The following is a 22,975-nucleotide window of genomic DNA, read 5'->3' on the forward strand; positions in this document are numbered from 1 at the left end:
CTCCTCTCTCTCTCTCTCTCTCTCTCTCTCTCTCTGAAAATGCAGGCCTCGCTTTCTCTCCCTACTCTCTCCCCCACTCTTCCCAGATCAAACTACGCCGTCCAGTCCACGCTGCCTCTCGCTCCCTCCAGGCCGATCAACCTCCGCTTCTGCGGCCTCCGGCGAGAGGTTTTCGGATTCTCGTCGCTCAGCCGGTCAGACTCGCAGCGCGTCCGGCTCGCCCCGGCGTCGCGGTCGAGGAAAGTCTCGGCGGCTTTGTCTGACAATGGAAGCGCTCCCAAGTCGTTTGATTATGACTTGCTCATCATCGGTGCCGGCGTCGGCGGTCACGGCGCTGCTCTTCACGCCGTCGAGAAGGTACGGATGCTCACACTGACACTGACTGACACTTGCACTTGTTTGGATTAAGCTGTGAAATTGTGGCTATGAGCTTGGGATTCAGCTCAGTTGTTACTGATTAGTCGCTTTTGTTAGCTTAAAAATGATCGTAGTAGCTTGGATCGTGTGTGAGTTTGCTTAATTTCTTTCTGCTTCTGCTTCTGTGAGCTTTGTTTTCGATCAAATACACTCACAATGTGCATGCAAGAATTGCATTTGATGCTAAACATTTGTAGCTTGGTGCTTTAGAATTGCTAAGAAATTGCGGCTCTGAGGTTAAGATTTAGCTTGCTTTTCTAGCCTAAATCTGAACCTACTGGATTGTATTAGGTAGGAGAAATTGATTTATTTCAGGCTTATGCTGCTACTGTGAGGTTTTTGTTTGAACAAACGCACTCACAATACCCATGTACAAATTAGCTACCAAACCTTCGTAGTCAGATACTGCACAATCTATATTGGTTGACTGCACACTTACAATAACATCATACTGTAGGAAATATGAAAATCTATGATCTGCCTGCTCTTACTTTGGTTAGTGCCAGTTAGTATCTTGATGATCTTTTTTTGCTAAATATGATTCTCAATGAAACAATTGCAGGGTCTGAAAACCGCCATCGTAGAGGGAGATGTGGTGGGTGGAACATGTGTTAACAGAGGATGTGTTCCATCTAAAGCTCTTCTAGCAGTGAGTGGTCGGATGCGAGAGCTTCAAAACGAACATCACCTCAAGGCTTTGGGTTTGCAGGTAAAACACAAAATGCATGTATTAATGTATTGCTGTGACTTGTGACAGCCTATGTGTCTTACCATTTGTTTTGCCTTGCAACAGGTTTCAGCAGCTGGTTATGACAGACAGGGAGTGGCTGATCATGCAAATAATCTTGCATCAAAAATCCGGTCTAGTTTGACCAACTCAATGAAGTCGCTTGGAGTGGATATACTGACAGGTTTCGGTACAATCCTGGTAAGTCATACATATGATTTTGTGGCAACTTGAACGAGAGTTATGGTCCTCAGTTGAACAATAAATCTAGTTTTTATCCAATGCCGAGATTGTTAGAACATGGTTAAGATTAGTTTGATCTGTGCTATTGTAAAAGCTGGATTCCTGATAGTTATTCTAACATTTACTAAAATCATCAGGGCCCCCAAAAGGTGAAGGTTGGAGCATCTGACAAAGTAGTTACTGCAAAAAATATAATCATTGCTACTGGTTCTGTTCCTTTCGTTCCTAAGGGCATTGAAGTCGATGGTAAGAATATACATCTTCCCCCTTCCATGTTATACGAGGTTGATTAAAGCCTGTTTCCTTTTAGAAGGCTTGTATATTGATTCATTTGTGACCCTTGGTTACTATGTTTAAGTAATACATAGTGAATGTGTAATGCACATGCAGGGAAGACTGTAATTACGAGCGACCATGCACTCAAATTGGAGTCTGTTCCTGATTGGATTGCTATTGTTGGAAGTGGTTACATTGGTCTTGAGTTCAGTGATGTGTATACGGCACTTGGAAGTGAGGTAGTTTTTTTTATTTATTTATTTATTTTTCATTTTCATATTGTGAAGTTTTACTTAGTCTGTGCAAAAAGTACATCTTCCATTTGATGGAAACAAGTTGTTGTTAATGGTGACTTAAAGCCTTATAACAATAAAACCTTGATAAATGTACTACATCTTCTTTTCGGTCATCTATATTTTTACCACTGCTCTCCAAGGAAAGGCACACTATCCAGTTGAGAGAAAGAGTCACAGTTGATGTAGGCCTTACAGCAAATTCAGACCTTGACCGGGTCAATCTGTCTCTTCTCTGAGTCTTCCAGTTGAATTTTACGTGTTTCAATTTTATGGATTTTCTTCTGTCTGACATGCCTTATTTAAATTTCCTAGATATGGTTTTGTATGATTTGACAGTTATTATCTCACAAGGCATTCTAATTGGCTAAGCTACTGCTATTCTGCAGGTTACTTTTATTGAAGCTTTGGATCAGCTTATGCCTGGTTTTGATCCCGAGATTGGGAAGTTAGCCCAGAGGGTTCTAATTAATCCACGAAGGATTGACTATCAAACTGGAGTATTTGCCAGCAAGGTAACCTAGTTTTTTTTTTTTTCTTTTTTTCTTTTTTTTCATCTGTATATTTTGTTCGTGGTTGTCGTATCAAATTGTCATGTCTTCTTTGTTTTGTTATAGATCACCCCAGCCAAGGATGGTAAACCAGTCATCATTGAACTAATTGATGCAAAGACCAAGGAACCAAGAGATACTCTAGAGGTAACTAAGAGTGTGTTTAAACTGATGTGATATATACCTTCATCGTGAATGTATTTCCATCTGAACTAGTCTCCCCGTAACCTACTTTTACAGAATGTTTATGTTAAGACTTCCAAGTTGAAACCTGAGTGTTTTGCTATTTGATCTTGTTGACATTTATTATGGGCCCTGACTTTATCTCTCTCACAGGTAGATGCAGCATTAATTGCCACTGGAAGAGCCCCATTCACACATGGTCTTGGATTGGAGAATGTATGACATCTTCACTTGCTACTTTTGTGGTTTTAAGTTTTTTTTTCTTTTCAAGAAAAATTGCAGCAATAATTTTTAAAATTGCTGTTTGCAGATTGATGTTGCAACACAACGTGGTTTTATCCCTGTTGATGAGCGGATGAGGGTAATAGATGCAAATGGCAAATTGGTAGGTTGCGGGTTTCCTTTTTCTTTTTTTCTTGGCCTAATGTTGTGGGTTTCCTATTGAGTGCATACCCTATCAACTGTTCCTAATTTGTATTTTGGATATCAGGTTCCTAACCTGTTTTGCATTGGTGATGCCAACGGCAAGATGATGCTTGCTCATGCAGCAAGTGCACAAGGCATTTCAGGTTGGTATAGTGTAGCCAACTGTGTTTTCCCTGCAGTTTGCAGTTGAATCTCTCTCTCTCTCTCTATCTCTCTCAAACTCAAATTGATCCTCTTTGTAAATCTTCCTTCAGTGGTTGAACAAGTCACAGGAAGAGATCACGTGCTCAACCATTTGAGCATCCCTGCAGCTTGCTTCACTCATCCTGAAATCAGTATGGTTGGATTGACAGAGGTATTGCCATATGCATTGTAAAACATCTATCGAAAGTTTATGTTTGTTGCTAGTTTTTGATATAGTACCTGGATTTACTCTCCATTTTACTTCTCGAGAATTAGTTTTGAAATGAGAGATGTATTAGGCTTCTATAAACTCTGATAGTATTAACTGAACGTAACAATTTGTAGCCCCAAGCAAGAGAGTTAGCTGAGAAGGAGGGATTTGAAGTAAGTGTTGCCAAGACAAGTTTCAAGGCCAACACAAAGGCCCTTGCAGAAAATGAAGGAGAGGGACTTGCAAAGGTGATTTTCTGTCTAGTACGGAGTCTTTTTGTTTGTAATCTATTGTAAAAAATTGACAATCTCGGTACTGCTTTATTTCGTGCAGTTGATATACCGACCAGATAACGGAGAGATCCTTGGCGTTCACATCTTTGGATTGCATGCGGCAGACCTCATTCATGAGGCATCCAATGCCATAGCATTGGGAACACGTATTCAAGTAATCAACTGTCCTCAAGCTGCTGTGTTAATTCACGTACCTTCATTTGTAGAGTTTTCTTTGGAATAATGTTCCTGAAGCAGCTAAGTAGTTGAATTTATATATTTTGCCTACTGTCTTTTTGATTTTGCAGGATCTCAAACTGGCTGTCCATGCACATCCTACCTTGTCTGAAGTGCTAGATGAACTTTACAAGTCAGCGACGGTGAGTTGCTGACATTCACTTCTTACATCATGCTGCATATCTGCACTAGTTCTTTTCTCGGTATGTGTTTACCCACATATCTTTTAATTCTTGGGGCAGGTTAAAGAGCATGTTTCTAGCCCTCAAGCAGTTGCAGTCTAAGGTTCTCAATACTCGGTATAAATTTTGAAGATATTTGCTTGTAATAGGGAGTGTCAACCAGTGAAATTACATCAAAGGACAGAAGAGAACACCCAGGGAAAAGAGGTGACCGGATGGAACATAAGACGAATTGGTTTCTTAGTTTTGTTAATTCCTTGAAGGAATACTTGTACTCATAACTGTTTCCATATGGAAGCTTTGTTTCTGTAGTTTAGACAACGATTATTCATAAAAGAGTATGATAGTGCAGGCTATTCTGACCGGTTTTTGCAATTCCTGATCTGCATTTTGAGTTTTTTCTCTTTGACAACATAAAACCCTCTAGAATTAAACGAATTATAGCTCAAACTAGCTGGGAAATTAAGCTCACAGGAACAATGACTCTTGTAAGTCACGCTATGGCGCTATACACTTCAGTGACTTCACAATGGAAAACCAAGGCACAGCTAGCCGTTGTACATAAATGATTAGAAATGTGCTGGGTGTAATCTCCACCTTACAGGCTGGTGGTAGCAGAAAACGTCTTTGGGAAGAGCGATATCAAACTATGGATTAAACACCAGACAGATAACTGGGTTTGGTGGAGATTACATGAAACACCATCTTCGATTCATTCAACATCAAGTCATTAAAACAAAAAAGTCGGCAAATATCATTGGGGGTAGTCACAATCCATTACAATGATGCTTCTAAAACCCTATAATTGAGCATCTGATTTAACCTACTAGGCTTAAGAGCAATATACTTGCAAGATAACATCATTCCCCTTCCAAATGATCTCCAAAGGATGAAAGGATTTATCCTATCACAATAAGAAAATTCTGATGGATAGCATCCAAACAGAGCAGTTCAAAGACAGCACCACACACACCCCCTAGCTTGATCCAGACTTAAAATCTAAAAGGCGACTCATTTGGACTAGAATGAGGTACCACATCTATTCTCAACACTAAACCCATAAAATAAAATTTCAATGAACTGTCTCCATCTTCCTACAACTCAGACATCTACTGGGGACTACACTTGGTAAGGATTTCAGCTGCAAACTATCATAAATTCGCTAAATCCCTGATGCACTACAACTGAACCCTCATTTAACATCGAATAACCTAGAGAGCATAACAAAATTACAAAGTAATCCAACGATATTGGACAGGCAAACTAATTGATAACTGATCAATTGGCTTTCAGGGCTAACATGACAAGCCCTGAGCGCCAACACCATAACAAAAACCCCAAACGCACTACAGCTAAACTCAGATAGCATCGAATAACCTAGCTGAACAATAGACAACGAAGGCCAATCACATTCCTATCCAAGCATTAGACAATCAAATGGAAACAACACATAAGCATCTGCTACTACAATTCAAAATAACTCAATTGCAATCAATAAAAACACCAACCATCAAGAGCAAAAGAATTAACCAAAGAGCTTCAACATCTTTAGGATAACGAGCATTAAAAAGGAGTTCAGCTCCTACATAAAATCCATAAATCCCAGTACAGTAGCATCAAACTACCATCAACCGTTTCCGAAATCATGAAAACAAAAATTAAACCCTACTGAGAAGAATAAAACCCGAAGAGCTTCATCATTACTTAGGCAGGTCCATCTCTACTCCTCGGCCGACTCTTCGGTCTTGGGGGCGTTGTTGTGCTTCCTGGCATACCTCTGGTTCCTCAGAAACTTGGGATCCATCTGAAACCCAGAAATCAATGAATTAATCCAAAAATAAAATAAAATTACAAAAAAAAATAAACAAAATTGAAGAACGAGGAAGAGAAGAAAGAGAAGCTTACCCCCTTGGTGGAAGTGTGGCGGTGCCTCTGGGGCTTCTTGATGCCATTCCTGTGGGCCTTGCGGGACTGGTTGTGAGCTGTGTGATTCTTTGACTTGGCCATGTCTGCGATTCAAAAGATTAAACAATTAGAACCAGAAATGGAAGAGAGAATTGGAATCAGTAGTATTAGAGATTAGATAGAGAGAAGGAGGCGGAACGAACCGAAAAGAGAGTGAGCTTCGATCTGCGCCTTAGGGTTCTTCTTCTCTTTTGGCGGAGCAAAACGAGAAGGCGATGCTTTATATTTGAGTCTAACCCTAGCTACCAATACGTAATGTCGAAAGTACCCTTATACCGACTTTGACAGATTGGGCTGGGATGCGTCGGGTTCAATGGGTGGTCCAGTTGGGATGAGGTTCTCTTTCTAATCCTTTTTTTTTCTTTCTTATTTCTAAAACAATTGATTTCTGAAAAATGAGATTTTGGCACAAATGAGCCGACTTGAATCTCACCCGATTAATCCGAACATAAATTGCGTTTTTAGGGTGTGGGTCTTGTTCATGTGGTTAGGCTTGACTTGTTGTACCTTCATGTAGTTTTTAATTTCTTGTTGAATAAGTGAGCTCTGATTCTAGAATGATAGGTACTAGCTTGAGTGCTTAGCTCGATATGTCAATGTTGGCATAAGCACTAAATTGATTTGCTCAAGTGTTTGCACATGTTTAGTTGTATGGTCGTTGAATATATATACATTTTCCCTCAAAAAGCAGATTTCAGCTTTGAAAATGAAGGTCGTCATACACGCTCATATTTTAATTATGAACGGTGAAACAACAAGAGACAGAGAAGCTAATGAATTTGTATCACTTACATGCATTTCACTTTAGTCAATTTTAATTCCAATAGACAAATACACAAAACCAACTTTTAGTCTGACATAACCAACTTCTCATAACCTAAAAAACTTTAGTTTGACTTAAAGTATATCAAAGAGATAAAAGACCATAACGAAAATAATAGTGAAAAAATTAAAAAATGTGATAAAGCAAAAATTATACAAACATATCCCAATAAGGTTGGTCTAGCAGAAACAAAATATGTTGCAAGTGGAACATGACGCTAATAGGAGGTCATACGTTCGAACCTAAACTTGTGAAAAACATCTCTTAGAGAGGGGCAACACCTAAAGTGCTCCTGGTCCTAGAACGGTAGCGCACCCGGCCACATTTTTTATCCGAAAAGAAAAAAAAATCATACCAACATATCAGCCCAACATGATACATCCGTATCATCAATTTATTTACTAGTATTATCCGATATAAGGCAAATAAATATTTGACATACACAATGCACTTAAGTGCTTAACCATGGTCCAACAATCTGAAATGACCGGAGCAAATTTCCGTTTTAGCCTTTAGAGCAAAACGGGTCAAAATGTCAAAAACGACAGGCAGGCATTGCATTTACAGAAGAGAAATAAAAATGTGTTATAATTATTATATAGGTGAATGGCACAACCAGATTGACAAATCGATCACATTTCTTTGTCTTCCTCTATCTCTCCACACTGTCACACCAAAAAAACAACAAAAAAATAAAACCCCTCGATTCGATCGCAGCGGTAAGTCATCGTCTCCGATCTGGTCTCGAAGATGTTCTTGTTCGACTGGTTCTACGGCGTGCTCGCATCTCTAGGCCTATGGCAGAAGGAGGCCAAGATTCTCTTCCTCGGCCTCGATAATGCCGGCAAGACCACCCTCCTCCACATGTTGAAGGACGAGGTCTGCTTTCTCTTTCCTTTTACTTTCTGTGTTTGATTCGGTAATGCTTTTGATCTGATTCCGTGTTGTTTCGGTTGCAGAGACTAGTGCAGCACCAGCCGACGCAGCATCCGACGTCGGAGGAATTGAGCATTGGCAAGATTAAGTTCAAGGCCTTCGATTTGGGAGGTCACCAGATCGCTCGCAGAGTCTGGAAGGATTACTATGCTAAGGTCTTCTTTTGTTTTCGATTTCGGATGGATTATCATTTTTGAGTTGAGTTGTGATCTGCATATTAATTGCTATGAGTTTATGCATAGACTCTGATATGTGAATTGTGAGCTCCTTTTTATTTTTTATTTTTTTTACTTAGAGTGCTGTTATTATCCATGCTGATTTTGTTGATGTATTTGTGTTGGATTTGTTGAACCGGTTGTTTTAGTATTTGATGGATTGGACTTTGAAGCTGAAAAAAGAGAACTTTATCTATGAAAATGGAAACCGAGTGTTTCTATTATATGAATCGTGATTTTTTGTTTTACTTGAGTGGCGCGAGCTCTTTGATTTCTTGCTTTACTTGAGTTTATAAAATTTGTAATGGATCTCTGAATGAATTTCTTCTGTATATTGACCTTTGGTTCTATTTCTTAAATTTTTTTGCAAATTTTTTTTACCCAACAAATTTTTTTTACCTTTAGCTCTAAATGGTTTGGACTTTAGTAGATAGGAAAGGAAAGCCAAAGCATGCATGAATGCTCGGAGTCACTAATTAGCGTTTCTGGTTTACTATGCGAAGGCATTTTTCCAATTCTTCTTTTTTTGGGACTCTCGATCAGTCATGGATTTGTTATACTAGGTGTCTCAGTTTTATGGATTACAATCAAGTATGATCTGCACATTGGTTGCTCTGAGCTTCATGATTTTAGTTTATTGATAGCCAACTCTGATATGTGAATCACAGTTTTACATTTTCCCCTGGCGTGTCACTTATTCTTATCAAAAAGAACCTCAACAGTATGTAAAGTCTGGATGGACTCCTACCTAGTAAATGGCCATTCAAACTTTCTTTATCTCTATGTTTATGTTTGAGCTAATTAAGAGCTGTGGTCTGGTACTCTGGTGAGGACTAACTATTCCATGTTTGAACAATATCCTCTGTTGATACGGAGTTGAGCATTTGACCTTTGGTTCCTTATATGCATACATTTCTACCTCAACTTTGGTTGGTGTTCACTAAGTTTAGTCGTGCTGTATGTTAACGTGATCATCCCAGATAAGATTTCCTCCCATTTCTCTGATATGGGAAGCAGACATTTGGTTTTGTTGGGAGCACCATAATTGGTTTTCCTGTGGTTGTTATTCGAGTGTCTTTATATTCATGAGGTGCTAATCTATAGAAAGCCATAAGGATTCATGAATTGGGTTTGGGGCAAGAGTTGATGGCCTGCCTCTTCTCTCGTTACATATCTTTTTTTCTTAATTTTTTGAGAATCTCTCGTTACAGATCTGAGTGCAAAGAAAATTGAAAATTTATTCCGAGACAATTTTCAACAGTTTGGTTCAATTTGAATACCAAAGCACATTTGATTCCTATTCTTTCTTTTGTTTCTTCCTGCCTTTCCCTTACACAAGAAAAGAGTCGGTGTCATGAGTTTGAGACCTATTCTGTGCACATAGAATAATGCAAGAGATCAGTTCAGAAAAAAATATAAATTGAATAATCAAAAAGATCACAGCATCAACGTATCTGGTACCTTGATCCATGTTTTAGTTTTTCTTTGTTTTTTTTCTTCGTTTTTCTTTTGGTGGTCTTTATTTTATGTTTTTATTTTATTTTGTTTATGGACCTACTGCCCTTGTGGAGTAGTCGATCATAGAGACAATTGCAAAAGAGAAGATGACCTTAAGAGGTAAATGCTGAGAATTCATACGAAACAAGTGCTCAGTGACTACCAACTTGCCTCTTCGTTTAGTTTCCATCTCTACTCAAGGTGGAGTCTATACTGATTGCTTCACCTGATTACATAGTAAATTGTAGATATCTACTTGATATGAAGTCATATGGTTGCGTTAAGCTCTTTTATCTTGTTTGTCCTGTGGCCTCTGTGGTCCATATTGTTAACGTCAGCTCTTGTTAAAATTTAGATTTCTGAGTTGCATCTTGCCAAAGGAAATAAATGCTGCATATTTACTGGTTGCTTTTGTGAGCAGGTGGATGCAGTAGTTTACTTGGTTGATGCATATGATAAAGATCGGTTTGCAGAGTCAAAGAAGGAGTTGGATGCACTTCTTTCAGATGAAAGCCTGGCAACTGTTCCATTTCTTGTGCTGGGCAACAAGATTGACATCCCCTATGCTGCTTCAGAAGATGAGCTGCGCTATCATTTGGGACTGACCAATTTCACTACTGGCAAGGGAAAAGTGAATCTAGCCGATTCTAGTGTTCGGCCCCTTGAGGTCTTCATGTGCAGTATTGTCCGCAAGATGGGGTATGGAGATGGCTTCAAATGGGTCTCCCAATACATCAAATAGAGAGTATAGTAAGTAGGGAGATAACATTTTGGTTCAGTATTTGTGGAATTTTCCCTGCCAATTTGTAGTGCCTGACCACAATTATAATGGAAGATGAATTTGTTGTTTGATTTTGATCACAATTGAAGGATTGGTAACCATCATAGTATGTTTTGCAATGTTCATCTCAGAAATTTGTTTTTGTAGAACACAGTGGAGTGTGCTTATTTTTTTAGATAAATTCACTCTTTTCAATGATTGCTTTAGATTTCGAATATATTCGTGTTCTCCCTATACGGCAATTCTTATTTAGACACAATTTTCCCTTCTCATGACGGATTAGATTGTTTTCTATCTACTGGCGTGCATAACTTATGACATGTCTATGCATATATCCATCAACAAGGCGAAACATCTTTAACTAAACGGCAAACACATTCAAGCAACTGGTTACCTACCCCATTAAAAAGTGGCACTCAAAAGTATATAACTCTATTCTGTATTGGTCCGATATGGAACAAACTTCTGATCATGAGATCTACTTGATCATCGGATTATAGATTATAAGTGCATAACTCTCTATCCCATTCTCATTTTGGGTGGAACATATTTACTAATTTTTTGATTCCAGTTGGTAAGAGGGGTCAAAAATCATGTTCATTGATATTCCTGGTATAGTAGATGCTATCGCACATACAATCATAGTCAATTCGATGAAATTGTTTGATGTTAGAGATCTTCTATACTCACGGACGTGAGAGAGATTATTTCTTAGGGTTGTTTAAGAATTTATTATTATTATTATTTTTTTTTTCTTAAGATAGCAGTAGACAGAAACAACCTCTTGTAAGGACTATTGAAACTAAGAAATATAGGCATGTCATTCACAAGATAGTAAATTAAATGCTTTGCTTGAAGTCTATTTCTCACTAGCACCTCAATTTAGATGACTAGCAACGCAAAGCAGCACATACAAAACAGAAAAAGCTAATGACGCGTACCAGCCACTAAAATCCCTCCACGTAGGATCGAAACCTGCATTTCCCAGTCACCCATCCCTCTCCACCGGCTCCACGTCAGCCAAGTCTTCCTCCCAAAACCCCTCACTCTACCTACCAAGCCAGTCTCCCACCCCCTCCGCTCTCCTGCATATAAATCCCCAGAAAAAGAAAAGCTTTCAAATATTTCCGTCGTCATTTTCCTTGAACCTTGAAAATTGAAGAAGAATGTTTCTGGTGGATTGGTTCTACGGCGTGCTGGCATCTCTAGGACTGTGGCAGAAGGAAGCTAAGATCTTGTTCTTGGGGCTCGATAACGCCGGCAAGACCACCTTGCTTCACATGCTCAAAGATGAGGTACTCCTTGTTTGCTTTGGTTTTGAATTGAGAGCGAAACGACTTCGTTTTTGTAAGCTAGGGTTTTGTTTTGATTTGATTGATTTCTGCAGAGACTAGTTCAGCACCAACCGACTCAGTACCCGACCTCCGAGGAGTTGAGTATAGGCCAGATTAAGTTCAAGGCTTTTGATTTGGGTGGCCATCAGATCGCTCGCCGAGTCTGGAAGGATTACTACGCCAAGGTTTCAATTTACTCATAACAAACTAGTCTATTTTTCTTTCAATTTTGTTGCTTCTGATAATTTAATAAGTTGAGAGAATTCTAGAATTCATTGACTTTCTGTTTGTGTAGATGTAATGGATCGGAAGAGTAGAGGAATATAGAATCAAAGATTCTAGTTTTCGTTTGATGATAACTACTCAATGAATATACAATCCCATCTACGGTTTCGTAGTCTGTTTTCGTGGGTGTGACATGTAATGAATTTCATTGCGAGTGCTTGAGTTTGTAATTATAGGTTGCATTGTTGCAGTCGAGGTTTTGGTTGATGTGCCTATTATAATGCGAATTGATAGTTATTGCTAAATGAGCATCCAAAGCTAGCATGTATTTTATTTTCTTGAAATGGGGCTTTATTAGTCTTATGTAATGAGCGTCCACTGATAGATATCTGTGATTTTCGGATTGTGTAGGTAGATGCTGTTGTCTACCTGGTTGATGCTTTTGACAAGGAGAGATTTGCAGAGTCTAAGAAGGAGCTTGACGCTCTTCTTTCTGATGAGTCACTGGCCACTGTCCCGTTTCTTATTTTGGGGAACAAGATTGACATACCCTATGCCGCTTCGGAGGATGAGCTGCGTTATCATATGGGCCTGACCAACTTCACAACTGGTAAGGGGAAGGTCAATCTGGCAGATTCCAATGTTCGCCCACTGGAGGTGTTTATGTGCAGCATTGTCCGCAAGATGGGCTATGGCGAGGGATTCAAGTGGGTTTCTCAATACATCAAGTAGGCACGTGAATGATTGAGATGGTAGTTTTCCTACCACTGATATAATCTTCAGTAATTCAGTGTTTTCTATTTCTAAGCATAGGCTCATTAAAGTGGATAGGTTACCTTGTCGAACTTTTTGCTCTTCAAATCTACGTCTGCTTTTTAATTTTCTTTGGCTTCAGGTTGCATTAGTTGTACTAGTAGAAGTTAGTTTTCTTATGTAATTTGCAGTATTAGATTGTATACTCTGCCTTGTGGGTTCGTTTTCTTATGCATTGGAAAGTAGGAATACTACGTATCCTACCTGGTTGTTAGTGTTTATTCGAGAAAGCCCACCATTCTGGTTTTACAATTCTCCAATTGCCCCTCTTGACCTTGAATCCCATGTCATCCATTTCCACATCTGGTAAGCTTGAATTGAAAATCCTTCATTATGCATAGAACTTATGGTAATACCAAATTCTATCCATGAATGCTCAAGACATTCTCATCAGGGCAGAAATGCAGCAGACTAAACCTTGTATAACCCCATGTCTTCATTACCCTCAACTCTCAAGGTGTTACAATTAGGACAAGTAGCAGTCATTCATTCTCAGTTAACTGTGCAAAGTTGACTATGCAGAAATAATGCCTTCAGTTTCCCTTCCTATTTCTCTGCACCTTTTATCTTTATCTTCTATAACTGTTTATCTCGTAGGCTCGTAGGTGATTCATCTAATTTTTTTTCCTAAATGCTACATCAGTTTATATTTCACAGAACGGCAACCTTACAAGTTACAACACATGTACGATAGAAGTATATAGGTTGGAGTTAAAGCTAAACTAGTCTGTACTTTATTGGGTGAAACGAGAAGCAGGACTTGATTTATCAATGTCGATGCAAATGAGAAGTAGGAGTCACTAGTCAGGGGATATCAAACAGGGCCTCAGGGGTCTATCTCTGTTAACTGCTGAGAATTAATCGAAGATATCTTACGTACCAAAGGCCTTCACAAATACACAGTGATCAGAAGGTGGATCATGGATGAGTACTAGTTTGAAACTGGTTACTGAATGACTTTCACAGATACACAGTGATCAAAAGGCTAACTGATCAGTGATACTGATCACCAGCTGGGGATAGTATATACTAGTTACTGAATGGACTCTGGTCACAGATAGAGAGAGATAACTTCATAGTAGAAAATTAGGACTAATTTCAGTTTACTCTCCATCAACTTTAGGTCGATCATCATGTTAGTCCATTTTCTTTCAATTTCATCAAAAACACCCCTCAACTTTTAATTTTCATCAGTTATGTTCAAACATCCGTTTTTCATCTAATTCCCCTGGCATATAATGATTTGCATTAAGAAGAAAACCAAATTTGAAGTCGTTGAGCCCACAGAAACAAGGTAAAATAGACAAATTGTATTCAATCTCACCAAAATCACTAAGGTTAGAGAGTTGTGATGAGTACGGAGATGTGTATCGATATGAGGGAAAAATGGTCAGAAATGTTATATTTTTCGGAATTTGACTTTCTTCTTGATGCCACGTCATCAGTTGACGAAAGAACTGGATGAAGAACGGAGGTTTGGATACAGCTGATGAAAATTGGGAGTTGAGGGATGTTTTTTATGAAATTGAAAGATGAAGGACTAATATGATGATCGACCTAAAGTTGATGGGGGTAAACTGAAATTAGTCTTTATAATCCATTATTTGCTTTATGGGCAGTGACGCTTGTTTGAATACATGAGTTATTGTGATGCCGGGTTTAGCCTTTTTTTATCAATGATTATTGATTATGGCATGAGGGCAGCAATATTAGTCATTCTTTTCAATAAAGAAAAAAGGAAAAAAACACTTTGAGTAAATTTAAATACACATCTGTAATGTCTTAATACATACTTCTTTCTTAATATACCATTCATCTAGTTTTTTTATTTCAATATTATACTTAATACACATCCTAAATTGTCTAACGTATTCAAAACAAATAAATAATATGTCATTTATATAATTATTACATCTTTACTATTTCACAACTCTTTTACGTATTATGTTCTATTTTCTTTTAAGATTTTTTTTCTTGGTATTCTCCAATTTATAATTAAAAAAGTATTACTATATCCGAACTCTAAATCTCTAATATGACAGCAATCGGCTTGAATTGAAAAATAATATCAAACATACACAAGTCATCAAAATTCACAAACTAGTAGAAGTACAGTAGCTATTAACATATAAAGCTACTTATTCAATACAACATGTCAATAACATGCATACAAAAAAAAAATACAACCCAAATGAATCGCTGTTAATTGTTAAACAGTACATGTGATTACGGCAACATTCAAAATTCAGTTAATGAATTTTGGAGAAGAATTTGTTTTTTCTTTTCTTTTGATGCGTAGGAATAGTGGAGAAGAGAGTTAGGTTAAGAGAAGAAGTTTTCTTTTTTCTTAATAACTGATGGATGTTTTGGTCATTAAATATATCTATAGAATTTGACGTGAAACATAAAATATTAGGGGGGTGTATTTAAAAATCTATTAGAAAACATAACAGCATTCAAAATTGAAATCCAACTTGGGTTCCTTGCTTCTCAAGGTATTTAGTATCCGAGTCTAACAAGTCTATTGGATCAGCTTCCAATTGGTTTTGTGTATAAACTCTCCTTGTACTCGGAAACTCTATCAAATTTATATCAGAGTTTCGAAGACTTCAATTCTTGTCTGATCAATCCTCCTCGCGCATACTCTCTCAGGCTTTAAGCTCGTTGATCCATACCTCCCAAAAGAAAAGAGAATGTTTCTTGTGGATTGGTTCTACGATATTCTTGCATCCTTGGGGCTATGGCATAAAGATGCTAGGATCTGTCTCTTAGGTCTTGATAATGCCGGAAAAACTACTTTGCTTTACATGCTCAGATTCGGGGTACGTACTTCTCTCTATCTTCATTATTCATCCATCTCTAGTTTTGTTCAGAACACTTTTTGAGTTTTTGTCTATCTGTTGTCTCTATTTACATATCGATTATGTTGGGTACTGAAGTTAGGCTTGTTCAATTGCAGACCTTGAAGCAAAGCGTGCCCACTCAGCAACCAACCTCGAATGAGTTTTCAATAGGGAGTGTCAACTTCACTGCCTTTGATTTGGGTGGGCATCAGTCTGCTCGTAGACTCTGGAAGGACTACTATACCAAGGTTTGTAAATTTACTCGGAACATTAATCGTCGCATGCTATTCTTTGAAGTAGTGTTGATACAAATACTAATGCTTACTTCACCTTTCTCTGTTTAGCTGGATGCTGTAGTCTACATAGTTGATGCTTATGACCGGGAAAGATTTGCAGAGTCGAAAAGGGAGCTCGACTCTCTTCTCTCTGAAGAGTCTCTGGCAACAGTGCCGTTTCTTATATTGGGAAACAAGATCGACATACCTGATGCTGTCTCAGAGGAGGAGCTGCGTTTTTACCTCGGCCTGACCAACTTCACAACCGGTAAGGGTAAGATCAAGATGAACCATCCCAATGTCCGCCCCATCGAGGTTTTCATGTGCAGCATTGCTCGCAAGATGGGTTATGGCCAAGGATTCGAATGGCTTTCTCAGTATATCGAGTAGGCAAAGGAACGGCAAGCATAGGAAGCATACAACCTAGTTGCATAGGTGCTCATCTAAAGTATAATCTTATATTCAAACCTAGTATTCTGTTCTAGCTAGATTAGTCGTGTTAGTTCAAATGTGTTCAATATCTATGTATTGTCATCTATAAACAGAACTAAGAAGTATTTAGTCTGACTGATCTCTCTCTTCATGATCTCCCTAAGCAGACAAGAACCTGACTCCATAGTATTAAAAACAAGAACAGTACTCGTTAACAAGAACAGTGAAAACCATGACCCAGTATAAAAGTACTGACCCCGTAATGAACTATGACCAGACGGTCTGAAAGGGGCACAAATACTCGAAGCTAAACATCCTACGCATTTACAAGATGTACATGCTACACGGTACATAAATCCACCACAGACGTTATCGTTTGCCTTCAAAAGTTCTTTCACTATCCACGCATGCTATTGTCAGGGTCGAAAAAATCATCATATTCCAGCTGCAGAAGATGTAAATTTGTTTGGTTATATATCTTTGTTCCATTAAGAGTCAACTTCATATATCTTTTATTAGGGTAGTAAAAGAGTTCCAACTAGATCACTCACCTCTGCTTCATTATGAGTCAACTTCATCCTCCTATATTCTTGCTGTGCTTTCTTGGAGCGGAACATTGCCTGAACCCGCACAACAGATCTCTCAACACGCTCTTCAGCTTGTTTCCTGCTGTTTCGGTAGAAGTCCTCTTCTGTATCACTTTCCTGTTTCTCATCTCCATTAGATTCAATGGGATCAACCTGAAGCCCCCGAAGCCCTTTTCTTTTTAAGCGCCACCGCAGAACAGCTTTTTCAAGCACTCCAACTCCCCATAGAATTTTTTGGTACTGCCTCCGCGTTTGGAAGGCTCGAAAAGCAGCCTGCACAAAAAGAAATTTGCCATCAACAACTTTTTCCTAGACTGCAACGATATATATTTCGTTCACAGGTCAACAACAAATTATCATGCACCTGTGCCAGAAAACTTAGTTGCAACTTCAATACTCTAGCCATGTCTTACTAACCTACTATACTCAATGACGGTTGCGGTTTGACCAATTAAATATTCTGTTCAGACTAGCCGTGTTAACTTGCAACTGTACCAGCAAGAAGGTAAGGGAAGAGGGCTTACTTGAATTTTGACAGCTTGACGGCGCATATTAAGGAACTCTTGACGCATCTTCCACGTACGGAACCTATATTGAATACGGGCAGCAGCTGCCATCTTTTTTCGTGTATCATAGTGGCGAAATGCATGTTGAATCTTCAATGCTGCAATTATACTGCGTGCTTCATCCTCAGGAGTGGAATACTGAACTGCTTTAGTCTTTAATTTTAGTGTGTTCTCCCTGATGGCAGCTTGTATTCGTGCTGCTGCATCAGCAGCTGTCTGATAGGCTGTTAAAGTATCCTTCAGATACAAGTCCTCCTCACTCAGATTCTCAGAGTTCCCATAATAGTTTGTGTTAGTTTGAAGGGAGCCACTAACATTTCCAGCTAGACTCATGTCCTTAAATTGTTCTACCAAAGCCTTTTCTGAAAGATAAGCTGCTAAGCCATCATAACCGTTCATGGATGCAATATCAGCAACAGTGCAACCACCAGGGTTTTCTGAAGTAGGGTCTGTGACCAAGTTTGGCTTTGCCCCTGCAGATAAAAGAACTGCAACCATTTTCTCCCTGCAAAGGAGTGTTTTAGAATTACCAGACGTAAAAGATATACTCTAAATCTCATCACAGAATGCAAGCAAAATCATGATATTTGCACATAAATTATCTTCAATTGGATGCATTTCAAACAACATGCACAAATTCAGGAAAACCAAAGTATTGCTGGAATAAAGTTGGATAAGACAGTTCCTGATTAACAACAAAAGAAACAAAGAACAAAGCATACCTTCCATGATATGCGGCCCAATGAAGGGCTGTCCATCCACGTCTATCACGAAAGTCTAATGACAAACCAGACCATGAAAACAATCGAACAGCCCATGTATAATCTAGAATAGCACATAAGTGGATTACTCCTTGACCATGACTATCATATTCTTTGGTTTTAGAGCTGTCTAGAACTTTCTCCAACAGCCAATCTTTTAGTCTGTTCTTCAAGATGAGTTCAAACAAACTATCCTTTGCCACTGGTAAAGGAGTATTGTTGTCTTCAATGGATTTGATCAAATATTGCCAGCTATTTGATATGTGAGAAGTTCTATGGGAAAACTTCTTGGCTTCTTTGAGGGTATATGGTGATACTTTACTAGATACAATGCTCAAGCTTTTAGATGATGAGAAAAGCAAATTAGCAAGCCGCATCTGTAATTGAAACTCTTCCCATTTATTCTCTTCTGAAGGAACTACCGAGTTACTCGTTACAGGAGATCGATATTCAAAATTTAGTACTTGGCTGATGGGCTTATGACCATCAAGGCTAATGAAAAGGTTCACTAATCCGGCCACATGCGGTGGTATGAAACATCGATATACCCCAACCTGAACAATTTCAGCAGGAATACATACATCGCCACAGATACAAAGTAGATTGGACTTTGCAAGATCTAAAAACTCTTGATGAAAGAAGCCAGTGATCAGAATCTGCAAAAAGAATAGTTAGAGGCTAGGGGATTGATACTGAATACAATTTGACTTCTCAACTATCTAAAAGGTATACAAAGTTAAGCATTTACATAATATTTGTTTTAAATTGCTTTGGTGTTTAAATATTTCTCTTATGTCACTGTTTTGATGTATCGAATCCTCTATGCTTGAGACACTGCTATGTATTCTATATTTCTGTTATACCACTTGCATTGAAATAACATTTGACAATTACAATGATACGATGAAATTTCCCTTCTTCAATATAAGTTATTATCTAACTCACTTAGGGTTTACTGAGATTACAGTATTCAAACTCATTAATAGCCATGAAACTATGCCAGTCGAACTCATTTGTTATTATATAATAAATAAATAAAACAAAATGTACATCAATAGCACAATGACCACTATGCAATATGGAAAATAAAACAGAGGGGATACCTTTGTTTTCTCATTTGAGAAAGCCCAGGATGGTGAAACATCGGTTATGATAAATATTTGCTCAGGAACAGAAGATTGAATATGTTCCATTGCTGGAGAAGTAAATGAACTCTGAGCAGCTATAAATGAGGAATCAAGCACAGGGTCATCCACTGAACCTGAAGGGTCGGTCATAATCTGGTTTATCCACCTCCCAAAACTGTCCTGACTACGCAGTCCATCATTACCCAAAATGTTCGGGGAATTACTGGGCCCCTTGACAACAGAATCCCTTCTCTGGGCATTTGAATTCACCTCACCCTCCAATGTCTGAACATAATTACTGTCTGGAAGATCAAAATGAATGCTTCCTGTCCTCGCACTTGAATTGAGTAAATTGCCAAAAGAAGAAACTTCAGCTGCTAAACCACTGGTTCCCTGCAAATGCAGTTCATTAAAGTGGTTGCATCACATCACAATTCACAAGACTATCAAAACCTATGCACATACAAACACAATTCACAATACTATCAAAACCTATATATGGAGGCAATAGATGAAATCTCAATTTAGAAGTTACATCTCAACCACCATCTCTGATCTGGTGATTAATTGCAAGCCCTTAAATTAGCCCTTATAAGATCACCTTTGTGTGTGGGTGTGGAAGTAGACTTAAATTTATATATTATAGAGAGAGTCCTTCTGTCGTTACAACTTAGATGGTAATAATTAATTCATCTTAGATGGTAACAACTTAGAGAGTCCTTCTGTTGTTACAATTGCGAGTTGGTTTTAAATCATCCAACCATAATTTTAGGGATGTGAAATCCACACCCCAAATTGAAATCCACACACCCCTTTTCCTTTTTTGGTTAACACATTCACAAAAAGACAAAGTTTAAGTCCACTAAAAAACAAAATTTAAGTTACCAAAAAGGAAAAAGGTTGTGGATTTCAATTTAGGATGTTGGATTTCACATCCCTTTTAGGGATTGATCAGTCTTCATTGAGACTATCTGAAAAATGTTACTATATTAATAATAATCTAGATTACAAAAAAATAAAATCATCACTCAAAGTAGAAAACCTTTACTATCAGAAACATGGAAAAACATATAGCTGATTTAATTGTTCGACAAGAGAAGTTGGAGAATACAAGATTTATAGCATACATATGGCAGGTAATAACTGGTATCTCATTGTGAGGAAAGGGCTCTTCTTTATGTAAAGGACTTGCAGCAGAAGTTACATATGAAAGACACAAGAATAAGGAAAAAAAAACATTTAGATATTGAATGGTAGAACTTATACTACTTATGGCGCCATTTAGATATTGAATGTTAGAACTTACACCACTTATGGTGCCATTTCCCACAAGTTGATTCTGCTGGTCAAAGCCTGAAACTTTGTCTGGTACCCCAGAACCCCCACCAAAAGAAAAACAGAAGAGAGAATAGTTGTTAGTACTTTCCTCATTCTAGTTCTAGACTTCTAGCAATAACTGGTAGCTAGTCACTTACCTCCTCTGGAATCATAAGTGACCAAAAGCTCATCCCATTCAAGTGTATTGATATCATGGAGCCTTTGTTCATGATTATTGACAGTCGAACCGCTACCAGACTCTGTTAATTATCAAAGAATCAAGAGTAACGACCTTGGTGTATCCCATTTCAAGAATAAAAATAGGAGAATATGTAACAATCTATACTATGCTAGAAAAACAAATTATAATAGTGGTGAAGAAGTAAATTTATTTCGTCTAACTTGCTACTCAAAATGCCATAACGGTTTGCTGAAATGAAACAGACGAACAATTCTGAAACAAAAGTCAACTTGCAGAAAATTCATCTACAGTCACCTAAAAGTTCATTTTCACCACCATAATATGAATTCTTAGCCCCAGAATCAAGTTCTTCTGATAGACGCCAAGGAGCAGATGGATCAGAGACAGAACTAGAATTTGAATTGGAATTCACAGGAGTTGCTGGACCCTGCACCTGTATCATAAATTAAAAACATACCATCATAAGGTAATAAATTAAATGATTACTGAAAAGAATGGCACAAAGCATTTGATTAGAGATTTCTAGGTTCTACCGCTTACACATAAAGATGCACTATGTTCTCACATGTTTATCATTAAAAAAATTAATTAAATGAATAAAAAATTAACTGAGAGGCATCTCCCAAGGCAATTTGTCAGAAGCACCGGTCCATAAAGTTCCTTACTGCTATGGATAAAACTTTGTAGCAAGAGTTTACAGTGTCTATAAAGTTAGAATAAACTGCTTATGTGTTAAGTTAATTGCCTTAAAACAAGGGTAACTCAGAATTGCTGAAAAATAAGAAAGTAGTAGACTTAATTCATGCCCTGATCAAATTCTTAAGCTTTGTCCATCATTTAAGTATAAGAAAAAGTAAAGAACAGTCGACTAGCTAAAACAACTCTACCTCCTGTGTTTCACGGTAATGAACAAGGACTATGTGTTCTAGACTCCTGCAATAAGATTAACAATAAAACAGTTGGTCAGAATACTCTGAGAGAGAGGGAGATAGGAACAGAATATAATAATGAATCCATGAAGAGTATAATTATTACATACTTATCAAGCAGCCAATAACACCTCCGGACAAAGGTTGGGCTATCCTCACCATGGGCATAGTATACATGTATCCTTTCTTCATTACCAACCTGAACCATAAAAAGAAAAGGCAAAAATATGTAGGAGTTATATATAACAATAATCATTCCATGGAAAGGTAGCAACTAGGTTTGAGATTCTAATAGATTGTCATTAGGTACTACTTCTAGGATGAAGAAAACAACTACCAGCAGCAAACACCTTTTTATTACAGTGTCACTTTATCACTTTTGCCATTCAACGTCTCAGCCAAAAGAACCACTTGGGAAACAATTAAGATAATGCAACAGATTAACTAATAAAACAGATAGTTACAGTAACTTAAAAGTCCACTAGTCCAGAACTCCAGATACATGAAGGATAGTGCAAAAGAATTTTCAACCAAGCTTTGATCAATAAAATTTTTGCATTTTTGAAGCCTCAAGTCCATTTGGAAAACTTTGATGGCGATATTCAGAATTATTCAGGGCCATCTGTTTTATTAAGTTATAAGCTTTTACTATTCTATGAACCATAACTCTAGCATAGAAAAATCATAACAAGTTTATTGTTCTCATAAAATGACAGACCTAAGAAACAAGGCTAGAGCTGCAGGTAAACAATATTAATTGCAAAAGATATGTTGTATATATATATATAGAGGAAGGATATGAGGCGGACGTCCGCACTCGGCTTAAAGTGCGGACGTTCGTCCGTTCTCCACCCTCTGGCGCCGGCGACGGCACGCCTCCACCCCAGAAGACTCCAGCAGCGTCCCTGACCACTTTCCATCCCCGGCAAGTCCATTCTTTTCCGGTTTTCCGGCGAGATCACCCAAAACTTCAAACAAAGTCGATCTCGCCGTAAACTGGAAAAAAACGGACTCGCCGGGGAGGGGAAGTGGTCGGGGACGCTGTTGGAGTCTTCTAGGGTGGAGGCGCGCCAACGCCGAAGGATGGAGAACGGACGGCCGTCCGCACTTTAAGCCGAGTGCGGACGGCCGTCCGCACTTTAAGCC

The 22,975-nt window shown here is 38.3% G+C and overlaps 6 protein-coding genes across 6 annotated transcripts in view; 4 read left to right on the forward strand and 2 right to left on the reverse strand.

Moving 5' to 3' along the window:
• The first annotated feature begins 39 nt into the window (after positions 1–39).
• On the forward strand, positions 40–4,574 carry LOC101312911 (dihydrolipoyl dehydrogenase-like). Its single transcript, XM_004295050.1, has 15 exons — positions 40–357; positions 980–1,126; positions 1,211–1,345; positions 1,525–1,633; positions 1,778–1,902; positions 2,346–2,471; positions 2,574–2,654; positions 2,844–2,906; positions 3,001–3,075; positions 3,181–3,259; positions 3,371–3,471; positions 3,645–3,758; positions 3,844–3,957; positions 4,091–4,162; positions 4,262–4,574. The coding sequence occupies exons 1-15, from the start codon at positions 40–42 to the stop codon at positions 4,301–4,303; spliced, it is 1,701 nt and encodes a 566-aa protein (XP_004295098.1). The 3' UTR covers positions 4,304–4,574.
• A 1,087-nt stretch (positions 4,575–5,661) lies between these two features.
• Positions 5,662–6,358, reverse strand: LOC101313197 (60S ribosomal protein L29-1-like). The gene is made up of 3 exons (XM_004295051.1): positions 6,310–6,358; positions 6,107–6,210; positions 5,662–6,005 (listed from the first exon to the last, which is right to left on the reverse strand). The coding sequence occupies exons 2-3, from the start codon at positions 6,206–6,208 to the stop codon at positions 5,922–5,924; spliced, it is 186 nt and encodes a 61-aa protein (XP_004295099.1). The 5' UTR covers positions 6,209–6,210; positions 6,310–6,358; the 3' UTR covers positions 5,662–5,921.
• A 1,235-nt stretch (positions 6,359–7,593) lies between these two features.
• LOC101313492 (GTP-binding protein SAR1A-like) lies at positions 7,594–10,626 on the forward strand. Its single transcript, XM_004295052.1, has 3 exons — positions 7,594–7,868; positions 7,949–8,080; positions 10,059–10,626. Exons 1-3 carry the CDS (start codon positions 7,740–7,742, stop codon positions 10,377–10,379), a joined length of 582 nt encoding a protein of 193 aa, XP_004295100.1. The 5' UTR covers positions 7,594–7,739; the 3' UTR covers positions 10,380–10,626.
• An 879-nt stretch (positions 10,627–11,505) lies between these two features.
• Positions 11,506–13,040, forward strand: LOC101313781 (GTP-binding protein SAR1A-like). Its single transcript, XM_004295053.1, has 3 exons — positions 11,506–11,713; positions 11,806–11,937; positions 12,389–13,040. The coding sequence occupies exons 1-3, from the start codon at positions 11,585–11,587 to the stop codon at positions 12,707–12,709; spliced, it is 582 nt and encodes a 193-aa protein (XP_004295101.1). The 5' UTR covers positions 11,506–11,584; the 3' UTR covers positions 12,710–13,040.
• A 2,443-nt stretch (positions 13,041–15,483) lies between these two features.
• LOC101314068 (GTP-binding protein SAR1A-like) lies at positions 15,484–16,298 on the forward strand. The gene is made up of 3 exons (XM_004295054.1): positions 15,484–15,612; positions 15,750–15,881; positions 15,978–16,298. The coding sequence occupies exons 1-3, from the start codon at positions 15,484–15,486 to the stop codon at positions 16,296–16,298; spliced, it is 582 nt and encodes a 193-aa protein (XP_004295102.1).
• A 125-nt stretch (positions 16,299–16,423) lies between these two features.
• Positions 16,424–22,975, reverse strand: part of LOC101314356 (calmodulin-binding transcription activator 5-like) — a 9,622-nt gene continuing 3,070 nt past the window's right edge. Inside the window, exons 5-14 of the mRNA XM_004295055.1 lie at positions 21,940–22,028; positions 21,788–21,833; positions 21,195–21,333; positions 20,857–20,958; positions 20,688–20,746; positions 19,358–19,774; positions 18,216–18,910; positions 17,452–17,998; positions 16,892–17,200; positions 16,424–16,785 (exon numbers count right to left, since the gene is read on the reverse strand). Coding sequence (XP_004295103.1) covers positions 16,738–16,785; positions 16,892–17,200; positions 17,452–17,998; positions 18,216–18,910; positions 19,358–19,774; positions 20,688–20,746; positions 20,857–20,958; positions 21,195–21,333; positions 21,788–21,833; positions 21,940–22,028 — 2,451 coding nt within the window. The 3' untranslated portion in view covers positions 16,424–16,737. The remainder of the gene's footprint in view (positions 16,786–16,891; positions 17,201–17,451; positions 17,999–18,215; positions 18,911–19,357; positions 19,775–20,687; positions 20,747–20,856; positions 20,959–21,194; positions 21,334–21,787; positions 21,834–21,939; positions 22,029–22,975) is intronic.

This window comes from Fragaria vesca, linkage group LG3 (assembly GCF_000184155.1).
Source record: "Fragaria vesca subsp. vesca linkage group LG3, FraVesHawaii_1.0, whole genome shotgun sequence".
In the NCBI taxonomy this organism is placed as follows: domain Eukaryota; kingdom Viridiplantae; phylum Streptophyta; class Magnoliopsida; order Rosales; family Rosaceae; genus Fragaria; species Fragaria vesca.